Source organism: Leishmania major, chromosome 33 (genome assembly GCF_000002725.2).
Source record: "Leishmania major strain Friedlin complete genome, chromosome 33".
Taxonomy (NCBI): Eukaryota; Euglenozoa; class Kinetoplastea; order Trypanosomatida; family Trypanosomatidae; genus Leishmania; species Leishmania major.
In genome coordinates this window covers 556,462-571,752 of record NC_007285.2, presented here as the reverse complement: position 1 = coordinate 571,752, position 15,291 = coordinate 556,462, and the positions used below count along the sequence as shown (strand labels likewise).

The 15,291-nt window shown below is 60.7% G+C and overlaps 5 protein-coding genes across 5 annotated transcripts; all 5 read right to left on the bottom strand.

The window, feature by feature from the left end:
• Positions 1-363: 363 nt before the first annotated feature.
• Positions 364-2,934, bottom strand: LMJF_33_1240 (conserved hypothetical protein; the record flags this gene model as incomplete). The annotated part of the gene is made up of 1 exon (XM_001685830.1): positions 364-2,934. One exon carries the CDS (start codon positions 2,932-2,934, stop codon positions 364-366), a length of 2,571 nt encoding a protein of 856 aa, XP_001685882.1.
• A 994-nt stretch (positions 2,935-3,928) lies between these two features.
• On the bottom strand, positions 3,929-5,794 carry LMJF_33_1230 (conserved hypothetical protein; the record flags this gene model as incomplete). Its single annotated transcript, XM_001685829.1, has 1 exon — positions 3,929-5,794. One exon carries the CDS (start codon positions 5,792-5,794, stop codon positions 3,929-3,931), a length of 1,866 nt encoding a protein of 621 aa, XP_001685881.1.
• A 1,078-nt stretch (positions 5,795-6,872) lies between these two features.
• LMJF_33_1220 (conserved hypothetical protein) lies at positions 6,873-9,227 on the bottom strand (the record flags this gene model as incomplete). The annotated part of the gene is made up of 1 exon (XM_001685828.1): positions 6,873-9,227. One exon carries the CDS (start codon positions 9,225-9,227, stop codon positions 6,873-6,875), a length of 2,355 nt encoding a protein of 784 aa, XP_001685880.1.
• A 1,247-nt stretch (positions 9,228-10,474) lies between these two features.
• On the bottom strand, positions 10,475-11,515 carry LMJF_33_1210 (conserved hypothetical protein; the record flags this gene model as incomplete). The annotated part of the gene is made up of 1 exon (XM_001685827.1): positions 10,475-11,515. The coding sequence occupies one exon, from the start codon at positions 11,513-11,515 to the stop codon at positions 10,475-10,477; it is 1,041 nt and encodes a 346-aa protein (XP_001685879.1).
• Positions 11,516-12,701: 1,186 nt separating this feature from the next.
• On the bottom strand, positions 12,702-14,669 carry LMJF_33_1200 (conserved hypothetical protein; the record flags this gene model as incomplete). Its single annotated transcript, XM_001685826.1, has 1 exon — positions 12,702-14,669. One exon carries the CDS (start codon positions 14,667-14,669, stop codon positions 12,702-12,704), a length of 1,968 nt encoding a protein of 655 aa, XP_001685878.1.
• Between the last annotated feature and the right edge of the window lie 622 nt (positions 14,670-15,291).

The following is a 15,291-nucleotide window of genomic DNA, read 5'->3' as shown; positions in this document are numbered from 1 at the left end:
ACAGAGAAGGCAACCACAGCCACTGCCTTGTCCGTCCGGAGACAGCGGTTCACTATTTCTTGTTCCTTTACTGAGTTTTGTGTAGAGCACGCGCCGGGGCGGCGCACCTAATAGACGTCGAAAAGTAAAGGAAAAAAGAGGGGCAACACCACACCATTACCGTCGGACGCAGCACCTTGCATACGCCAGCTGTCTTTCCTACGCGGTCCACAAGCCCATACACCATCTCTGCATGCGGCAGGTGGGACAGAGGGAGTGGTGGTGGCGGTAAGAAGGAGAGAGGGGGGGGGGGCGTCGGCCGTGTGTGCCGGCAGGACCCTACCTTACTTGCATCTAGCGTCCCCCTCTTGGCCAAGAACAAAGTCATGCAGCTGCCTTCGTTGAGCTCGTCTTTACCACAGTTGTTGCCGTTTTCGTGGTGGTTGTCGCTCGCTTCGCCTTGTCACTGGCGGAGCGGGATTTCGCCTCGAGGGCGGTTGGCGATGAACGGGAACGAGAGCGGTCTCGCTGCAGCGCCTCAACCTTCACCCGCGGCAGACGTCCGCGGCGCCGCTCCCGCTTCATTAAATCTGTCGTGCGCAGACTCGGCGAGGCGCCGTAGTAGCGGCGCTGAATGTAATTGCCGACGTGCGGGTTCGTCCATCTAAAGCCGTCGTCTGGATATAGGGACGGGCCAGCGCTCTTTTCCGCTGCGGCAGCATCTGCACCAACTCCTGCAGGTGCACTGCCCGCCCCAGTAGAGCCGGCACCCACACCCGCACCCGTACCCGCAGCACCCACGCCGGCACCCACACCCACACCCGTACCCGTACCTGCAGCACCCACGCCGGCACCCAAACCCGCACCTGCAGCGCCCACACCTGCAGCACCCATGCTGGCACCCACACCCACACCCGTACCCGCAGCGCCCATACCGGTACTCGCCCCAGCAACTGTCGTTGCAGTGCCGACAGCTGGAACTATACCTGAGGTCAACGCTGGCACAGACGCACCGGCTGTGGGCACTGAGGGCTGCTGCTGTAGTGCAATGGCGCTTCCCGGGGCTGGCACGGCGATGCCGTCGCTTTCCAGACGCGGTACCGCGGCCACGGGTGGCGGGAGAGGCAGTGGTACGCCTGACAGCGGTCCGCCCACACCTAAGGTTGATGTGATGGCTGCCGGCGGCAGCGGTAATGCGGATGCTGCCACTGCAGATCCCGGTACTGTCACTGTGGGGGGTGGCAGGGGGTGACTCAATGACGAGAGGGGTGGTGGAGCAACCGTTGGGAAACCATCGGTGGTGGTTGTGGTGATAGACGGTGCGGTGGCGTTCGTGCCGAGCATCGCCAACGCTGGCGTTGGTGTGTAAGCGACGAGATCCTCTGTGGTCACCGCCGGCATGCTGGACAGCACCCGCTCCGCTTCGCCAGGAATGAGCAGATTCAGTTCACATCGCGTGTTTTGAAGCAGCGCCAGCGCCGCCGCAATATCGCGATCCACCTGAGCTATGTTGCTGCGTTTTGTTGCCAGACGCTCCTCCGCGACGCGGCACCTTTCTCCTAGCTGAGCGAGCTGGTCCTGCAGCCGCCGCTGCTGCATCTCGCGCTCCGAGACACTGCCGCCGAAAACCGTGCTGCAGTGGCGCAGCAGCGCCATGGCTTGATTGTCACGATGCTCGATGGCTTCGAGTTGCTGCTTCAGCCGCTGCGTGCGCTGCCCCACAGAGGCGCGGAACTCACGGTATGGGGTGGAGCCTGAGTCGTACCACGAACCATCGTCGAAGCGCGCTTCGTCTGCTGACATGCTCGCGTACTCGTCCTGGTACCAGCACCGCACCGCCCCATCAGCGCTGCAAGACCACACCACAAAGCGGGACAGTTTGGCAGGGCACTCGACTGCGGTCACCCAACCGAGTGCCTGATCCGTGATGCGTTGTAGCAGCTGCCCACTGGCAGCATCGAAAATGCCCATGGTGCCGTCCGAGGAGCCGGAGTAGACCCGATGTCCGACGCGACAGAGCGACAGCACGCGACCACTGTGCGGGGCATGGATGCTGACTGCCTCGCAGGTGCGAAGGTGCCACCGCACCACCTGCCCAGAGGCGTCGCCAGACCACATGAGCTCCCCAACACGGCACAGCGCCAGCACCCCATCGCTGTGCGAGTGGAAGTACCCTGTCAGTCGCATGTCACCTTCGCCGATGTCCCACACCTTCACCGTGCAGTCGTCAGATCCGGAGACAAGTGCGTTGCCCTCGGCGTACAAGCAGCGCACCGGTCCATCATGCGGGCAGTGGCTTCTGAAGAAGCGGGCGTACATGTATTGGCACGCCCGCCACTGCAGAATCTGGTGGTCTTCACTGCCCGAGTAGACGTAGCCGCCGAACTCCGCCAGGCTCGTCACGGCTGCGGTATGCTTGCGGAGCAGAAAGATCAGGCTGCCTGTGGAAGGGCGATTCGACGCGCCGACGGCGGTCTCGCCACTGCGGCTAGGAAACGTCTCCCCATCATGCACCTCAATGCAGCCGTTGGACAGGCCCATCCACACGTGCGTTTCACCGTCCGCCGTCGGCACCGCGAGAAGTGCGCGAACAACGGCGGTGCTGTGGACGGTGAGCGTGGTCGCGGTATCCTTGTGGCTGTGTCGCTTCAGTGGCGAGGACGCGTCGGTTGCACCGCCGACGCCGACGGCAGACATCCGATTTGTCACGCTCGACAAGAAACCGACGGCAGCCAAGTCGGTGGGGTCCGATGCTGGCACTGCGGACAGGGCCGGCTCAAAGCGACGCACCACCTCACCGGTACGCCTGTTGCGCACCTCGACCTCTCCGTCTGAAAAGGTGATCCACACCACATCGCCGACGGTGGCAATGGACAGGGGTGGCGCTGGAACAACAAGGATGCGATCGTTCACGAGCAGCTCGGAGGCCACCGAGCGCTTCTGCTGCGAGGGCATTGTCTATGGGTGAGTGGGCGCGTACGTGTACGTCTCTCTCTTTTTGTGAATCCTTCTACGTGTCCTGGATGTGGGGAGAAGGGAGGACGGGAGAGACTCGATGCTTCTATCAACGTCTATGGTAAGCGGTGTATGTGCGACTGTGCGTAGACAAAACTGAACAGATCTATACCTACGCTGTGCAGCTGCGCGTGTGCATGCGCAATATCGGATGGGGTGCCTGAGAGCAATCTACACAGTGCACTTCTTCAGATTGGCGCTCCTTTCCGCATACCAGCTGGGATGCGGCTACGCTGTGCCTCACGCCAGCGGACTTGCGGCCCTCAACAGTAGCAGCCACTGGCAGGGGACGAACTCACGTATGCCACCGCATGTTGCCCGCATAGATTACCCCGCCACCCAGAAGGAAGACAGAGTAACACGCGGGCGTACATCAGACACGGAAAGCGGATCGATAGGGTAAAGAGGAGAGGGAGCAGAGAGAAGTGCTGAAAAGGGACACATGCTTTCATCACGACATGAGCCCTTTTCATGCGTGTGCCATCCATGGCCATGCGTGGAGTCGAATCGTTCACTAAAGCAGCACAGCACCTATGCATATGCAGAACACTCCGGTTGCGTCACGCCGCGTCCGCAACTATTCATCGCCACACACACAGTCCTGTGTGCACAACACGCGGAGGGCGAGGGGGTGGGGTGGGTGGATAACATAAGACAAAACGTACGCAAGGGGGAGGGAGGAGAGGGGAGGAAGGGGGGGGGCGCACGAGGTCCACTGCCCGCCTCCGCCTCCTCGCAGACGCACACCATTTATCTGCCTCTAAGGGTGTACAGCAACGAAGCGGACGGGGTACATGAGAAGAGAGAAGGGTCGGACCAGTCCACCTGCGCACACTACTCACACGTATGCCGCTGCGTCCCGCATCCGTCTGAGGCTCTCCCGTTTCGCTCTCCTTATGTGCGCCGGCTGCTCTTCGCGCCACATGCTGAAACGCTAAAATGACATCCGGCGAGTGGGCGGTGGTGCAGTGGTTTTCGCGGGCAACTCGCCAAGCGTTCCCACGCCACGGGTAGGTGGAGGGGGCGGCACTGCTGCCACGGGGGGCGGGGGGACCGCCGCTTTCGGCGGTGGCGGCAGGGAGCTGAGCACCGGTTCGTAGCTTCGACTGAGGGTCACCTGTGCCTCCGTCACACTACACAGCGCGGGGGAGGTGCGCTCAGGTGCGGGCACCTTGGGCGGCGGCGGCGGCAGCGGGGCAGCAGCCACCGTCGTCTGCAGCGGGGGCGGTGGAGAAGCACAGGGGAGAGCAGAAACAAACGTAGAGGGCCGCGGCGGCACGGCGGCGCCTAGGGGCGACGATGTGGACAACGCCGACGCATCGGGTGGCGGCAGAACGGTGACCAGGTGTGGCGCCACCCCGGCAAGCACTGCGGGCGGCTCAGTAGCAGTTGGGGGGGCCGGGACTGATGCTCCTCCCGGCACGGCTGAAGGGGCGGCAGCACCAGGGGCAGGCACCGGCGGCGGCTGTCTGGCGCTGCTGAGGGCTTCCGTCAAGCGAGCTAGCTGTCGGCGCAGCATTTCCAACGTGTGTGTCTTCCGCTCTACCGCGGCGTCGATCGCGCGCGACGCCTCCTCTGTTGTGTCGTACCGCTTCTGCATCTGCTTTACTTTACCGTCCAGGAGCCAGTACCGTGCGGCAGCCGTCTCACGGCCTTCTCCTAGGCTGCCCAAGAAACGAAGCACAGCGTCTTCGGTGCCGCTGGAGAGGACTAGGAGCTCCGCCAGCTCTCGCTGCTGCTCCAGCAGCGCCTCGTTTGCCTGCAGGTACGGCAGCTGCGTCGTGTAATACCACCGCATGTCCAAGGCTCCCTCGCGCTCTGCTGTCATAGGCTGGTGCTCATCGTGGTGCCAGCACTGTATCGTGTTGTCTGCGCTGCCAGACCACACAAAGTAGCGGTTCACCTCCACGGCGCAGGCGATGGCGGAGATGCTGCTGCCCACGTGATCATCGAGGCGATTCACGAGTGTGCAGTCCCCTGCGTTGAAGACGTAAATACAACCTTCAGCGCTACCGGCGTACACCCGCGCCCCCACCTTGCGGAGAGACATGACACGCCCCTGCACCTGGCGGCACACGAGCAGCACCTCGCCATCCTTCAGCCGCCACACCGCAATCACGCCGCTTTGGTCGCCTGACCACATTGCCGTCCCCACACGGCAGAGTACCGAGACGCCGCCGCTCTCGCGGTGCAGGTGGCTGTACTGCTGTAGGGACGCGCCGCTGGCGGTATCCCAGACGCGAACGGTGCTGTCGTCTGATCCGCTCACGAGGGCGTTGCCTTCGGCGTAGAGACAACGGACGTAGTTGCTGTGTCCTGTCAGAACGCGTAGCAGCCGCCCATCCGCGACGCGCCACTGCGTGATGGTGAAGTCGCTCGAGCCCGCGTAGGCGACGTCGCCGCGGTACTGGGTGAGGCAGTACACACCGGAGAGGTGTTTGCTGAGCTGCCGGCGCAGCTGGTAGTTTTCAGTGTAAACCTCAATCGCGCCAGAACTCAGCCCCATCCACAGCTGCGCCTCCTGATGGACGACGTCGTAGACGGAAAGCATGCACCACACCTTGTTGCGCCGCTGACGCACACCGGCGACGGCGAAGGTATGCACGACTTGGCCAGTGTGCACATCGCGCACCTCTACACGCCCGTCCTGCATCGCGAGCCACATGGTGCTGTTGCGGCTTGTAGCCATCGCCACCACGGCACCCTCGGTGTGGAAGCACTTTGTTTCGGAATAGACGGCGGTGGCTTCACGTGTTTTGACCGAAGGACTGACCGCCCTGAGGCGTGCCATAGCGGGCATGATTGTGGCGGTGAGAAATAGTTGCTGGGCTACAGGGTTGTTACAAGGTACAGCGAAAGAGGAAGACGTGCGCGCGCAGAGTGTGTGCGTGTGTGTTCTCGTCTGTGCGGCTTTACAGACAAAGAGCGTACCGTTTGTTTTTTCTCATGAAGGGAGTAGTAGTAGCGTCTCGCTGTGCGCCCATCAACACGCGCTGCTTCGTCTTGAGCGCCTTCTATGTATATTTTAGACGTGCTTGTGTGTATGTGTGTGTGTGTGTGCATAAACCGATATGTATGGCTTTGTACATGCGAACGTGTGGGCTCCCTCTCTCTCTATGAATGTATATGAGTGTATGTGTGCGCTGGCAGAGCTAACTGGGAAAGCAGCGCAGCAGCAGTGGCAGCGTCAGCCTCCCCACCTTTTCATGTGGATCACTCATGACGGAGAGAGATGGAGAAGAAAGAGCAGGAGAGGACGATAGGAGAAGGAAGATGCATCAAGACACACGCACGCACATACAAGAAGGTGGTGACGATAAAAGCGGAGTGGAAGCGGGGGGTGGGGGGGGGGTGGGAGAGTTGGGGTGGGTAGAAAAGGTGTGACTCTACGTCAGCTCGCTGAGAGCTTGGCCACCGGAAGTACAGAGCCTCACCAAATCGGAGGCGACAAACTGTGTGTGTGTGTGTGTGTGTGCGGCCTGCATTATGACGGTGGTGCGCTGTACTGATTCCACAACTCACACCACGCCCCCTTCCCCCGGCTGGTTTCAACACACCGTGGGTGACTGTGACATCCACTCAACAGCATCGAAGCGAGAAGAAAAAGCACAACCCCAATCGTCTACCGCTAGCGTCTCTCTGTTTTCGTCATTACTGCTAGGGTTGCCGGCTTTTGGTTCATGCTCCGACAGGTGGGGAGAGAGGTTCGGGTGGTGGCCAAGTTATGATGGGATGGCGCGCTGGGGTGGCTGGATGAGGTAGCGCAGAAGGACACACACACACACACACACAAATAAGTCGGACGCTGCACCCCTGTCGCATTGTGTGTTGCCTTCCGCTCGTTTTTCCGGCCACATCCATTCTATTCACCTCCTCTCTCATTCCCCCGAGTCCGAGTTGCGGCGGCGTCGTGTGGGGTTCAGCGGTACGTAGTTGTACTCGTCGCGTGTGTAGGCTTGGGCGTTGTACCCCTGGCCGTGCACTACCACGCGGCCACCACGCGCGATCAAGGGCGAGGCCCAATCTGGGTTGTCCGTGGTGACGACCTCCTTCTCCACTATGACGAGTGCACGAACCACGTCCACGACGATGAGGGCAATGTAACCGTCGTGGCACAACTCGGGTGCGAGAAAGAAGCGTGTAAAGAACGGGAGCGGCCTCAGCGGCGGCGTCCGCGTTGTCAATGGCGGTATGGCGGCGGGTGTCTCGACAGACTGGTAGGTAGGCTCACTGCTTCCTACTTGAGTGGTCTGCCTGCTAATGTGCGACACGCTGTCCGAGAGCACAGAGTTATCTTTGAGCCACGGCGCCTCTCCCCGCGCCTCTCGAGGTGTGCCTCGGGTGTCAACCCTATCGATGGCCGTGCTCGATGGGTGCAGCCTGTGGTACAGCAGCGCCGGGTCGTAGCACCGGAAGGCCACAAATTCGTCAATCGCGCGAGGCATGCCAAGCAGCGTGCCAGCTACCAGCTGCGCTTCTCGCTCTGTAATCTCCAACAGGTCTCCGTGAAAGCCGCGCAGCATGCGGTTCATCGGAGGCGGCTGCTGCGGCGGCGTGGCCGTGCCGGCGGCAGAGAGACTGAGAGAGGGCGCATCGGCCGATCCTGCCCCGGCTGACCGTCCCGCACGGTTGCGCGTCGTTTGCCCGTTGTTGCGCACGGCTCGGTGATGATTGCCGAGGTGCAGCCGCCGGTGCTTCGCGCTACGGAGCGTCTCAGAAAGACGCTGCAGAAACGCCGGATCCTCGTCCTCTGTGCAGTTCCGCACGTGATGGTACTGCAGCTGATCGGAAGCGTTGTTGGTGAACGCGTCGAGGATGGCGAGAAGCTCGCTGAGCGGCAGAGATGCCGCTGGATTGGCACCGCGGTAGTGGCGATGCCGGTACAGCTTCGGCTGCTGCTGTGTGGCAGAGCCCACCGGATCTGTTGCCGCGGGCTTCGCGTTCGATGGTGCCTCGGTGGCTGGCGCCGACGGAGAAGACCGTGAAGTCGTCTGCTGCGCTTCCGCGAGAGACAGCCGCATCACATACTCAATCACCTGTTCCTCCGTCATCCCGGAAAGACTGGCCGAGATGCTCGAGGCTAGCGAGACGTGACTGCGGTGGCGCTCCTCATCGATCCTACTCGCATCCGCGGCCACTTCTGCGGCTTCGTCGTCTCTGTTCTCCTCCGTTTCCACCGGCTCAATCGTGTACACGCGCAGACGCAGGAGGGGATTGCGCTCATTGATGATCGGCTCACCGACGCGTGGCAGCAGCGGCGGGGTAGACGGTGCAGCGGCTGGCGCGAGCGCTGGGCTGCTGCCAATCGACGTCCCATTTGTCTGCGTGGATGTGGTGCGAGCGTGCAGCGGCGTCGGTGTCTGCGCGGGTGACGCCGGCGGCTGCGACGCTGCAAAGGACGCCGGCGACGAAGGGGCAGCAAGCAACCACTCCCGCGTGCTGTCGACGGCGTTCGCAAAAATCGGCGATGCGGACCACGCACCGGAGAATGAGAAGGGGTCCGCCGAGAGAGGGGAGGCGGCCGCTGTCACAGCCTCGACGCGGCCGTCGTGCAGCGCGACTGTGAACATGCCTGTGGACTTGTCCTCCACGTCCGCCAGCTCTTGGAAATGCCATTCTCGATGCGAGTCCAGCACATATACACGTCGCTCCTGAAAAAACCGCTCGTAGGCCGACATGTACGGCTGATGCCATGCCTTGCGCGGCCACTCTTGCCCCCTTGCTGACCCTGTCAGCGCACCCATGCTCCCTTGGTGACTCGTGCTGCGACTGCAAGGCGGCTCTGGGAAGAGCGGGGCTGTGCAGAGAAGCTTCCCGCCTCGAAGGTCGCGCATGTCGTTGTAGAAGTAGCTGAGCTGGCGGCGCCACAAGCTGTCGAGCTTGTGCAGCACTTTCCACAGAAAGCGACAGGCTTGGCCGAGGGCAATGACGTCCATGTAGGAGAGGTACTTTGCCGTCATATCCCAGCAGTCCGGCGGGAGGTGCAGCAGACACACGTTCTGTTCATTGTACACCTCCGCAACGGCGCGGAACTCCTCACGAAGAAGCGCGGCAGCATTTCTACTGCCAGCACCGACGTCGGCGCCGGCGCCCCCACCGCTCACCATGCTTGTCGGTGACGCGGTGTCGGACACTGAAGAGAAGTCACGCAGCGTTGCCGCCCCACGGTTTGCCGTCCCCGATGTCGGCGACACCGACTTGCTCGAGGAGAGGCGAGAGGCCCACGTCGACATTAGCGTTCCCTGGCTCGCGCTCTTGGTGAAGCGGAGAGCGGAAAAGAAGAAGAGAAGGCGTGCGTCGGCAAGCGGTTGCTGGCCGTTGCGGCGTAGGAGCGAGAAGAGCGGGCCCGCGTTGTAAGTGTTTGTTTGCTAGTGTGCGTGTGTGTGCTACGAGCTGTCGTGTCCGGGGGCCTTCTCTCAGCAGTCTATGAGAGTGAGACGAGGGTGTGGATAGCGCTGGTGAGTCGAGCTGCCCCATCAACAACAGCGAAACAAGAGCAGGAGAGAGCGGAAGCGTAACTGTGGTAGGCGATCAGCACGGTGGAAAAGGGGCACAGTGCGATAAAACGAATAAAAAAAACCGAGAGAAAACAAAACGCAAAGGCGGTTTGATGTGCCTGCGTGTGCGTGTGCGTGTCGCTGTGGCGGTGATGATGAGGGCGTCTCTGCTTTTCCGTTTTTATTTCGATTTCCCTTTTTCGTGCGTGCGTGCGTGTGGGTGGGTGGGTGGGTGGCGGTAGTGTGCACGCCGTTGTGGTCGTGCGCTGCGTCGCTTTTCCGGCGCCGAGACGTTGAAGGGAGGGAAGAGGGGCGCCTGTGTTGGCCTCCTCGGCAGAAGCTGTGGTGCCGCGCCGAAGGAGTGTTTCTTCGGGAGGCGAGCAGATGAGACGATGGGTAACACCGAGGAAAAGCACATGAGACCTCGCGTATGCTGAAACATCTCTCCCCCACCCCACCCCCAAACCACATGAGGTGATACACGCAGGCGCACAGTGAAACACAAGAAAGTGCATTGCGGTGGCCGCCTGCTCTCGCGTTGCCTGTCGTCACGGCTGCCTTGCCATATCCTGCGAAGAGCTGTTGCTCTGCCGTTACTACGCAACCTTTTTTTTTTGGTTCTCTCTCGCTCTCTCTTGGTGTGTTCTTTCGCTTCCCTCACAGTGGGGCGCACACGTTTGATGGATTAACCAGTGATACTGTGAAGATGCAGAGGTCGGTTGGCCGACGTGATCGCCGCCGACAGAGACACACCAAAAGAGGGCTGGCGCCGAGGGCCGGTTGTGGCCCAAAACCAGCCAACACACCGGGCGGCTCCCCGAAAGGTTTCCTGTGCGATGCCAGTTGTCGTGCTACATGACCGGGGGACACACACACACACACACACACACACACACACACACACACACACACGCATACAGACTCACGCACGCACCGCGTACTCTTCTTCGTTCGCCGAGCTCTTCATCGGCTTTTGCTGCTCCTCACAGGCGATTCCATGCGGGGATACCGGTGGGCGAGTCGCGGGGAGCCAGCTGACGACGCTTGAGCGATGCGGTGGGACGATAGCGGTTTGCGATTTGATGCCACTGGTACCACAGCTGGCGATGCACACGTGGACGGAAGACGGATCGCATTTCGGTGTAGTGCAACCCCGCGGTGAAGGGGCGCAGCGCCTGCCGCTCAGCTGTAATGCTTCGCTCCATCTCTTCCTGGAGGGCGCTGCGCATCTGCGGCGGGGGCAGTGTCTGATCGCCACGCAGCTGCAGGGCCATGAGCGTGGCAGCTGCGGATGCTTGTGCAGAGTTGTGGGCAGCTTTCTTGCAGTCCGACGTCGAGGAGGAGAGCGCGCCGCTGCTACCAGCTACACACTCCGTCCCCGCTGCGTCCGTCACTGCAGCCTCGGCCTGTGAGGCTTCGAGCTGGGCGTCTGTCGGTTTGCCCTTGTAGACGTCCGTCTCCCACGCGGTTTCGTACCCTTTCACGCCGCGCTCAGCTGCGCATCGCAACAAATCGCTCGCCTCACGAGGGCGGTAGTTGCGAATCAGGCAATCATGAAGGAAGCGAACCATGTTCGGGTGTAGCTGCCGATCCTCATCGATGATCTTTTTTAGTACTTGCAAGGCCTCCCTCCAGTGGTTCATGCCGGGTATGGTCATGGTCACAATGACGGAGTTGTGCATCGTGTCGGTCGAGTCGAAGCCGTTGGCCTCGCACGCCTGGAGTGCATTCAGCGCCACACGCCAGTGCTGCAGCTTTTCCAGCCTATGGTTGATATTGAAGTCGTAGTTGTAGCCGTGCTCTGCGTTTGCCATGCCATTCACGATGTAGTAGTAAGTGGCGCCGTTGGGCTGCACGCCGTCCTGCTGCATGGCGCGAATCACCTTGATCATCTCCAGCGCACGCCCCCACATGGACTGGGAGTAGAGGACAGTGTTGTAGTGCTCGAGGGTGAGACGGTAGCCGACCATGCGACCCTTGGACGCGAAGATCATTGCCTTCTGCCATGACGTCGTATTCGACATGCGACGAAGCACCCGCAGGAACTCGGTGGGATCCCTACGTGTCGGGTCCGTCATGATGACTGCGAGGGGTGGTGGTGGTGGTGGTCGTGTAGGATGGGGAACGACGGCGCAAGAGTAGGTATATGCGCCCAACTAGCGCGGTATTATGATTGTTGACCTGCGCGGTGGTTCTTGCGCTGCGACGCAGGCGATCTGTTGAGGCGGAAACCAAAGAGGTTCCGTGCGCGACGAGATCTCCGTCTGCGCACCGTCCGACAGTCAAGGAAAGGGACCTCGAGGCGAGCAAGACCCGCTGGTACACGACGAGCCACAAAGGCAGAAGGAGGACACAGCTGTGCGTGTACGCGTAGACGCCGACACGTCCAGGCGGAGACAGGGGAGCACAAAGAGTGGGAAGCAACGGCGGCATAGCGCTTTTCGATCACGGAGGCACGTCTGAGTGTGAAGGGAGACGCGTGCCCCCGGTCTCTTCGTCGATCCTCTCTCTCGGCAAGCGAGCCATCGATGACCACAGTGCCCATCTGAATGACCCAATCCCACACTGGCGCACCATCAACGGGCACGTCAAAGCCTGTGGCGTTGTGCGGCGGTGCGAAAAGTTGAAGGGCCCGACATTACGCGTCGACTTTCGCTTGTGGGAGTCTTACCGGTCGTCTTTTTCTTCCTTGTGTGTGTGTGTGTTGGTGCGCGCCACTCTGGTCTTCCTTTTTCGTTGCGTTGCGGGAAGAGGGGTATGAAAAGGTGGAGGGGGAGGCACAGGAGAGGGGGAGCGCGGTGAGGAGGAGAGGGGGCAGACACACATACCCCCATACACATATACACACACACACACACATGCAGAAAAGAATCCAATGAGAACTGGCAAACGAAACAAAAAACTACAAAAAGGAGAGCTTGATTGCTCTCGTGCGAGATCAACACACGGACAAGCACGCCTTTTCCTCATGGTGCCGCACCTCGCCGCACCACCTCTCGTGCTGCTATCATTGCCCAGTCGATGTGGCGCACGAGGGACGGGAGGGGGTGGGTGACAGGCGCACACGAGGAAGGCGAGACAGGGAACAGAGAAAGGAGAGGCGTCACGCGGCCTAGGGATAAAGGAAGACGAAAGAAACCCAAACAGCACATGACCCGGCATGCCACCCTCATCGCCGCGACGATGGTGCGGCTGCCTACTGTCTCCGCTTCAGAAAATGTTCACGCGGCTACCCTGGCGGAGCACCTCCAGCAATTCCTCTATCGTGTCACATTCAGCGCAGTGCTGCTCCAGCTCCGCAGGGCTGAAGCCTTTCGCCGCCAGAGCACTGCTGTCAGCAGCCTCATCCGAAATGGACGCAGTGGTGTCCACCTTTGATGCTTTTGCCGACGCCGCCTCCAGCAACGAGCGCAGCTCCTCCAGCTGTCCCGGGAGAAGCGTTGTGTGAGAGAAGTAGTGCCTCACCATGTCCAACGCACACGCCACGTCAAAGTTGTGCATGTGCAGCTTCATTGTAACTACGCCAGGCCGCAGCAGCGACGGGTGCAGCCTTTCGATGTGGTTTGTCGTCATAATGACAATGCGCTGGGGAAAGTCTAGCACACCGTTCAGCGCGTTCGCGAGCCCATCGATAGTGAGGGTGCGATCGATCGTTTGCCTCTTGCTCTTCACCTTCACCACTTCGCGCTGCGTCAAGACCTCCGACGAGACTTCATTGGTGGCATCCCTGCCTGCGTCGTGGCTCTCATCGACGGCACCGTCGCCACTCTCGTTTTCAGTCATATCGTTCTCCTCCTCAGACTCCCCATCGCTGCTCGTTGAATCGCTTGACGGCGGCGCAGCTGCCGAGCCCCCCTCCCCGCGTCTCTCCCGCTGGTTCTGTGCTTCGCCTCCCGTTTCTACCTCCTCTGCCTCATCCTTGAGGACAATCGCCGTCGTGGCGTCCACGTCCTCGAGGATGTAGACCAGCTTCGCCGGGTCCAGCAACTCCGAGTCGCAGCTGCAGTCGTCGTAGTTCACCTTATCGCCATCTCTTTTATCGCTCACCTTAAAGCGACCACTGAACATGCACTTCATCAGCTCCTCGTCGCTGCGGATGCGCGAGAGCGAGATGGCAAACAAGTCCCGCTTAGTGTAGGCGGCAACAGCCTTGGCAAGACTTGTTTTGCCGGTGCCAGGAGGTCCGTAGAGCAGCAGCACTAACTTTTGAGGGTACCCGGGGATGGCGTACTTGCCGGTCTTCTTCTCAAAGTCGTCGATGAGCTGAATAAGGCGCGGCTTCGCGGGGAAGAAGAGAGACTGAAACGTCTTGCCGGAGTGCAGAAGATAGCGGTTGCACTCCATCGCGCCCTCGGTGTGGCCCCTCTCTGCACTATCAGGACCAAACCTGAGCTCCCGTCGCGTCAAAAGTGGTTGATAGAGGTAGCGATCCGTGCGCGCCGTGATTTCTTTATACTCGAGGCGGTAGTGTTCCAGTGAGCGTTCAAGGAGAGACTGAATAGCGTCGCCGTCGGCGTTGGCGTCGCGCTCGAGTTGCGCGGCGACCTCGCTCTTTTCAGAATCCTCCGTCGTGCTCTTGTGCGCCAAGCGGAGAAATTTCATGAGTGCGGGAAAACTATGCCTGTACTGTGTGATGATGAATTGCGATTCCTCGGGCGCTTGCGAGCCCCCGGACCTGCCGTGACGGCCCGCGTCTTTGTTCCGTCCGCCGTCGTCGTTTCTTGTCACGGTCTGCCTCAGCTCGAGATGCTCCGTGAGACGCATGGGAAGTTCCTTGGCCGGGCTGGCGTTCACGAAGCAGTAGTCTCGCAGGGCCTCGGTGTAGTTCGCCGCATCCTGAAGCTCCTTCCCGGGAATTGAGAGGTACCTGAGCTCTGCTATGTCAAAGCGAGGCTTCAGCACCTTTGTCACATACGTCGACAGCGCCACACGAAGGGTGTAGCCATAGTAGAGCCCACTGCCATTCTCTGGCATCTTGAAGGTAGCACTCGTGCTGTCGACCTTGGAGAGGTAGGAGAGGGCGCGATTCACCAGCTGCGGCCACCATGTACGTGTGAGGTATACAATCGCACTTGACACGAGCGGCAGCAGCGCCGCAATCATCATGTCTGTCAACAGGTCCCCTGTGCGCAGGGAGTACATGAAGTTGAGATTCAGCAGATCGGTGTACGAGTCCATTGTTGCGTGTTTATCTGTGCGTGAATTTCCAGCAAAGAAAAGAGAACGAACAGGAGGAATGAGGTGATGACGGGAGAGGTCGGGGGAGGGGGGATCGGGGGATAGAGGTGAGGCCGTGCGGCTTACTGGACACACGCGCGCAGGCCCAAAAGAACGGCACCGCAACAGCCGTGCCGGCCCGTTCGCGTCCTGCGGAGTGGATGGGGACGATCGCAAACACGCAGAGGCAACGGTGCTCTCCTCCTTTGACCCACTTGACTAGGAGACGTGTGTAGGGCGATGAGTGCGGTCTCGACGAGGAGAGCATAGCATAGCAGAGCAGGGAGGGAGATGGCTATTCTGACGGTGGATATGGAAGATGATAGCTGTGCAACAGCGCGGCAGTGCAAGTGATGTGTGTCTTACGTGGGCAAGGGAAGTGCGAAGACGCGCGGGTGGGGTGGGGTGAGGGGAATGACGGTGGTTGCTCGGCCACGAGACGTGGTGCCGGTTGCGTGTGCTGGGTTGCGTCTTGCCCACCACACAAGCGACGCTTTCAAGTGGCTTGCGCTCTCTGTCGTGCTTTGAGAGGTGTTTTATCGTGAAGAGCCCCCAACATCATTCCTGATGTGTGCGGTCGCCA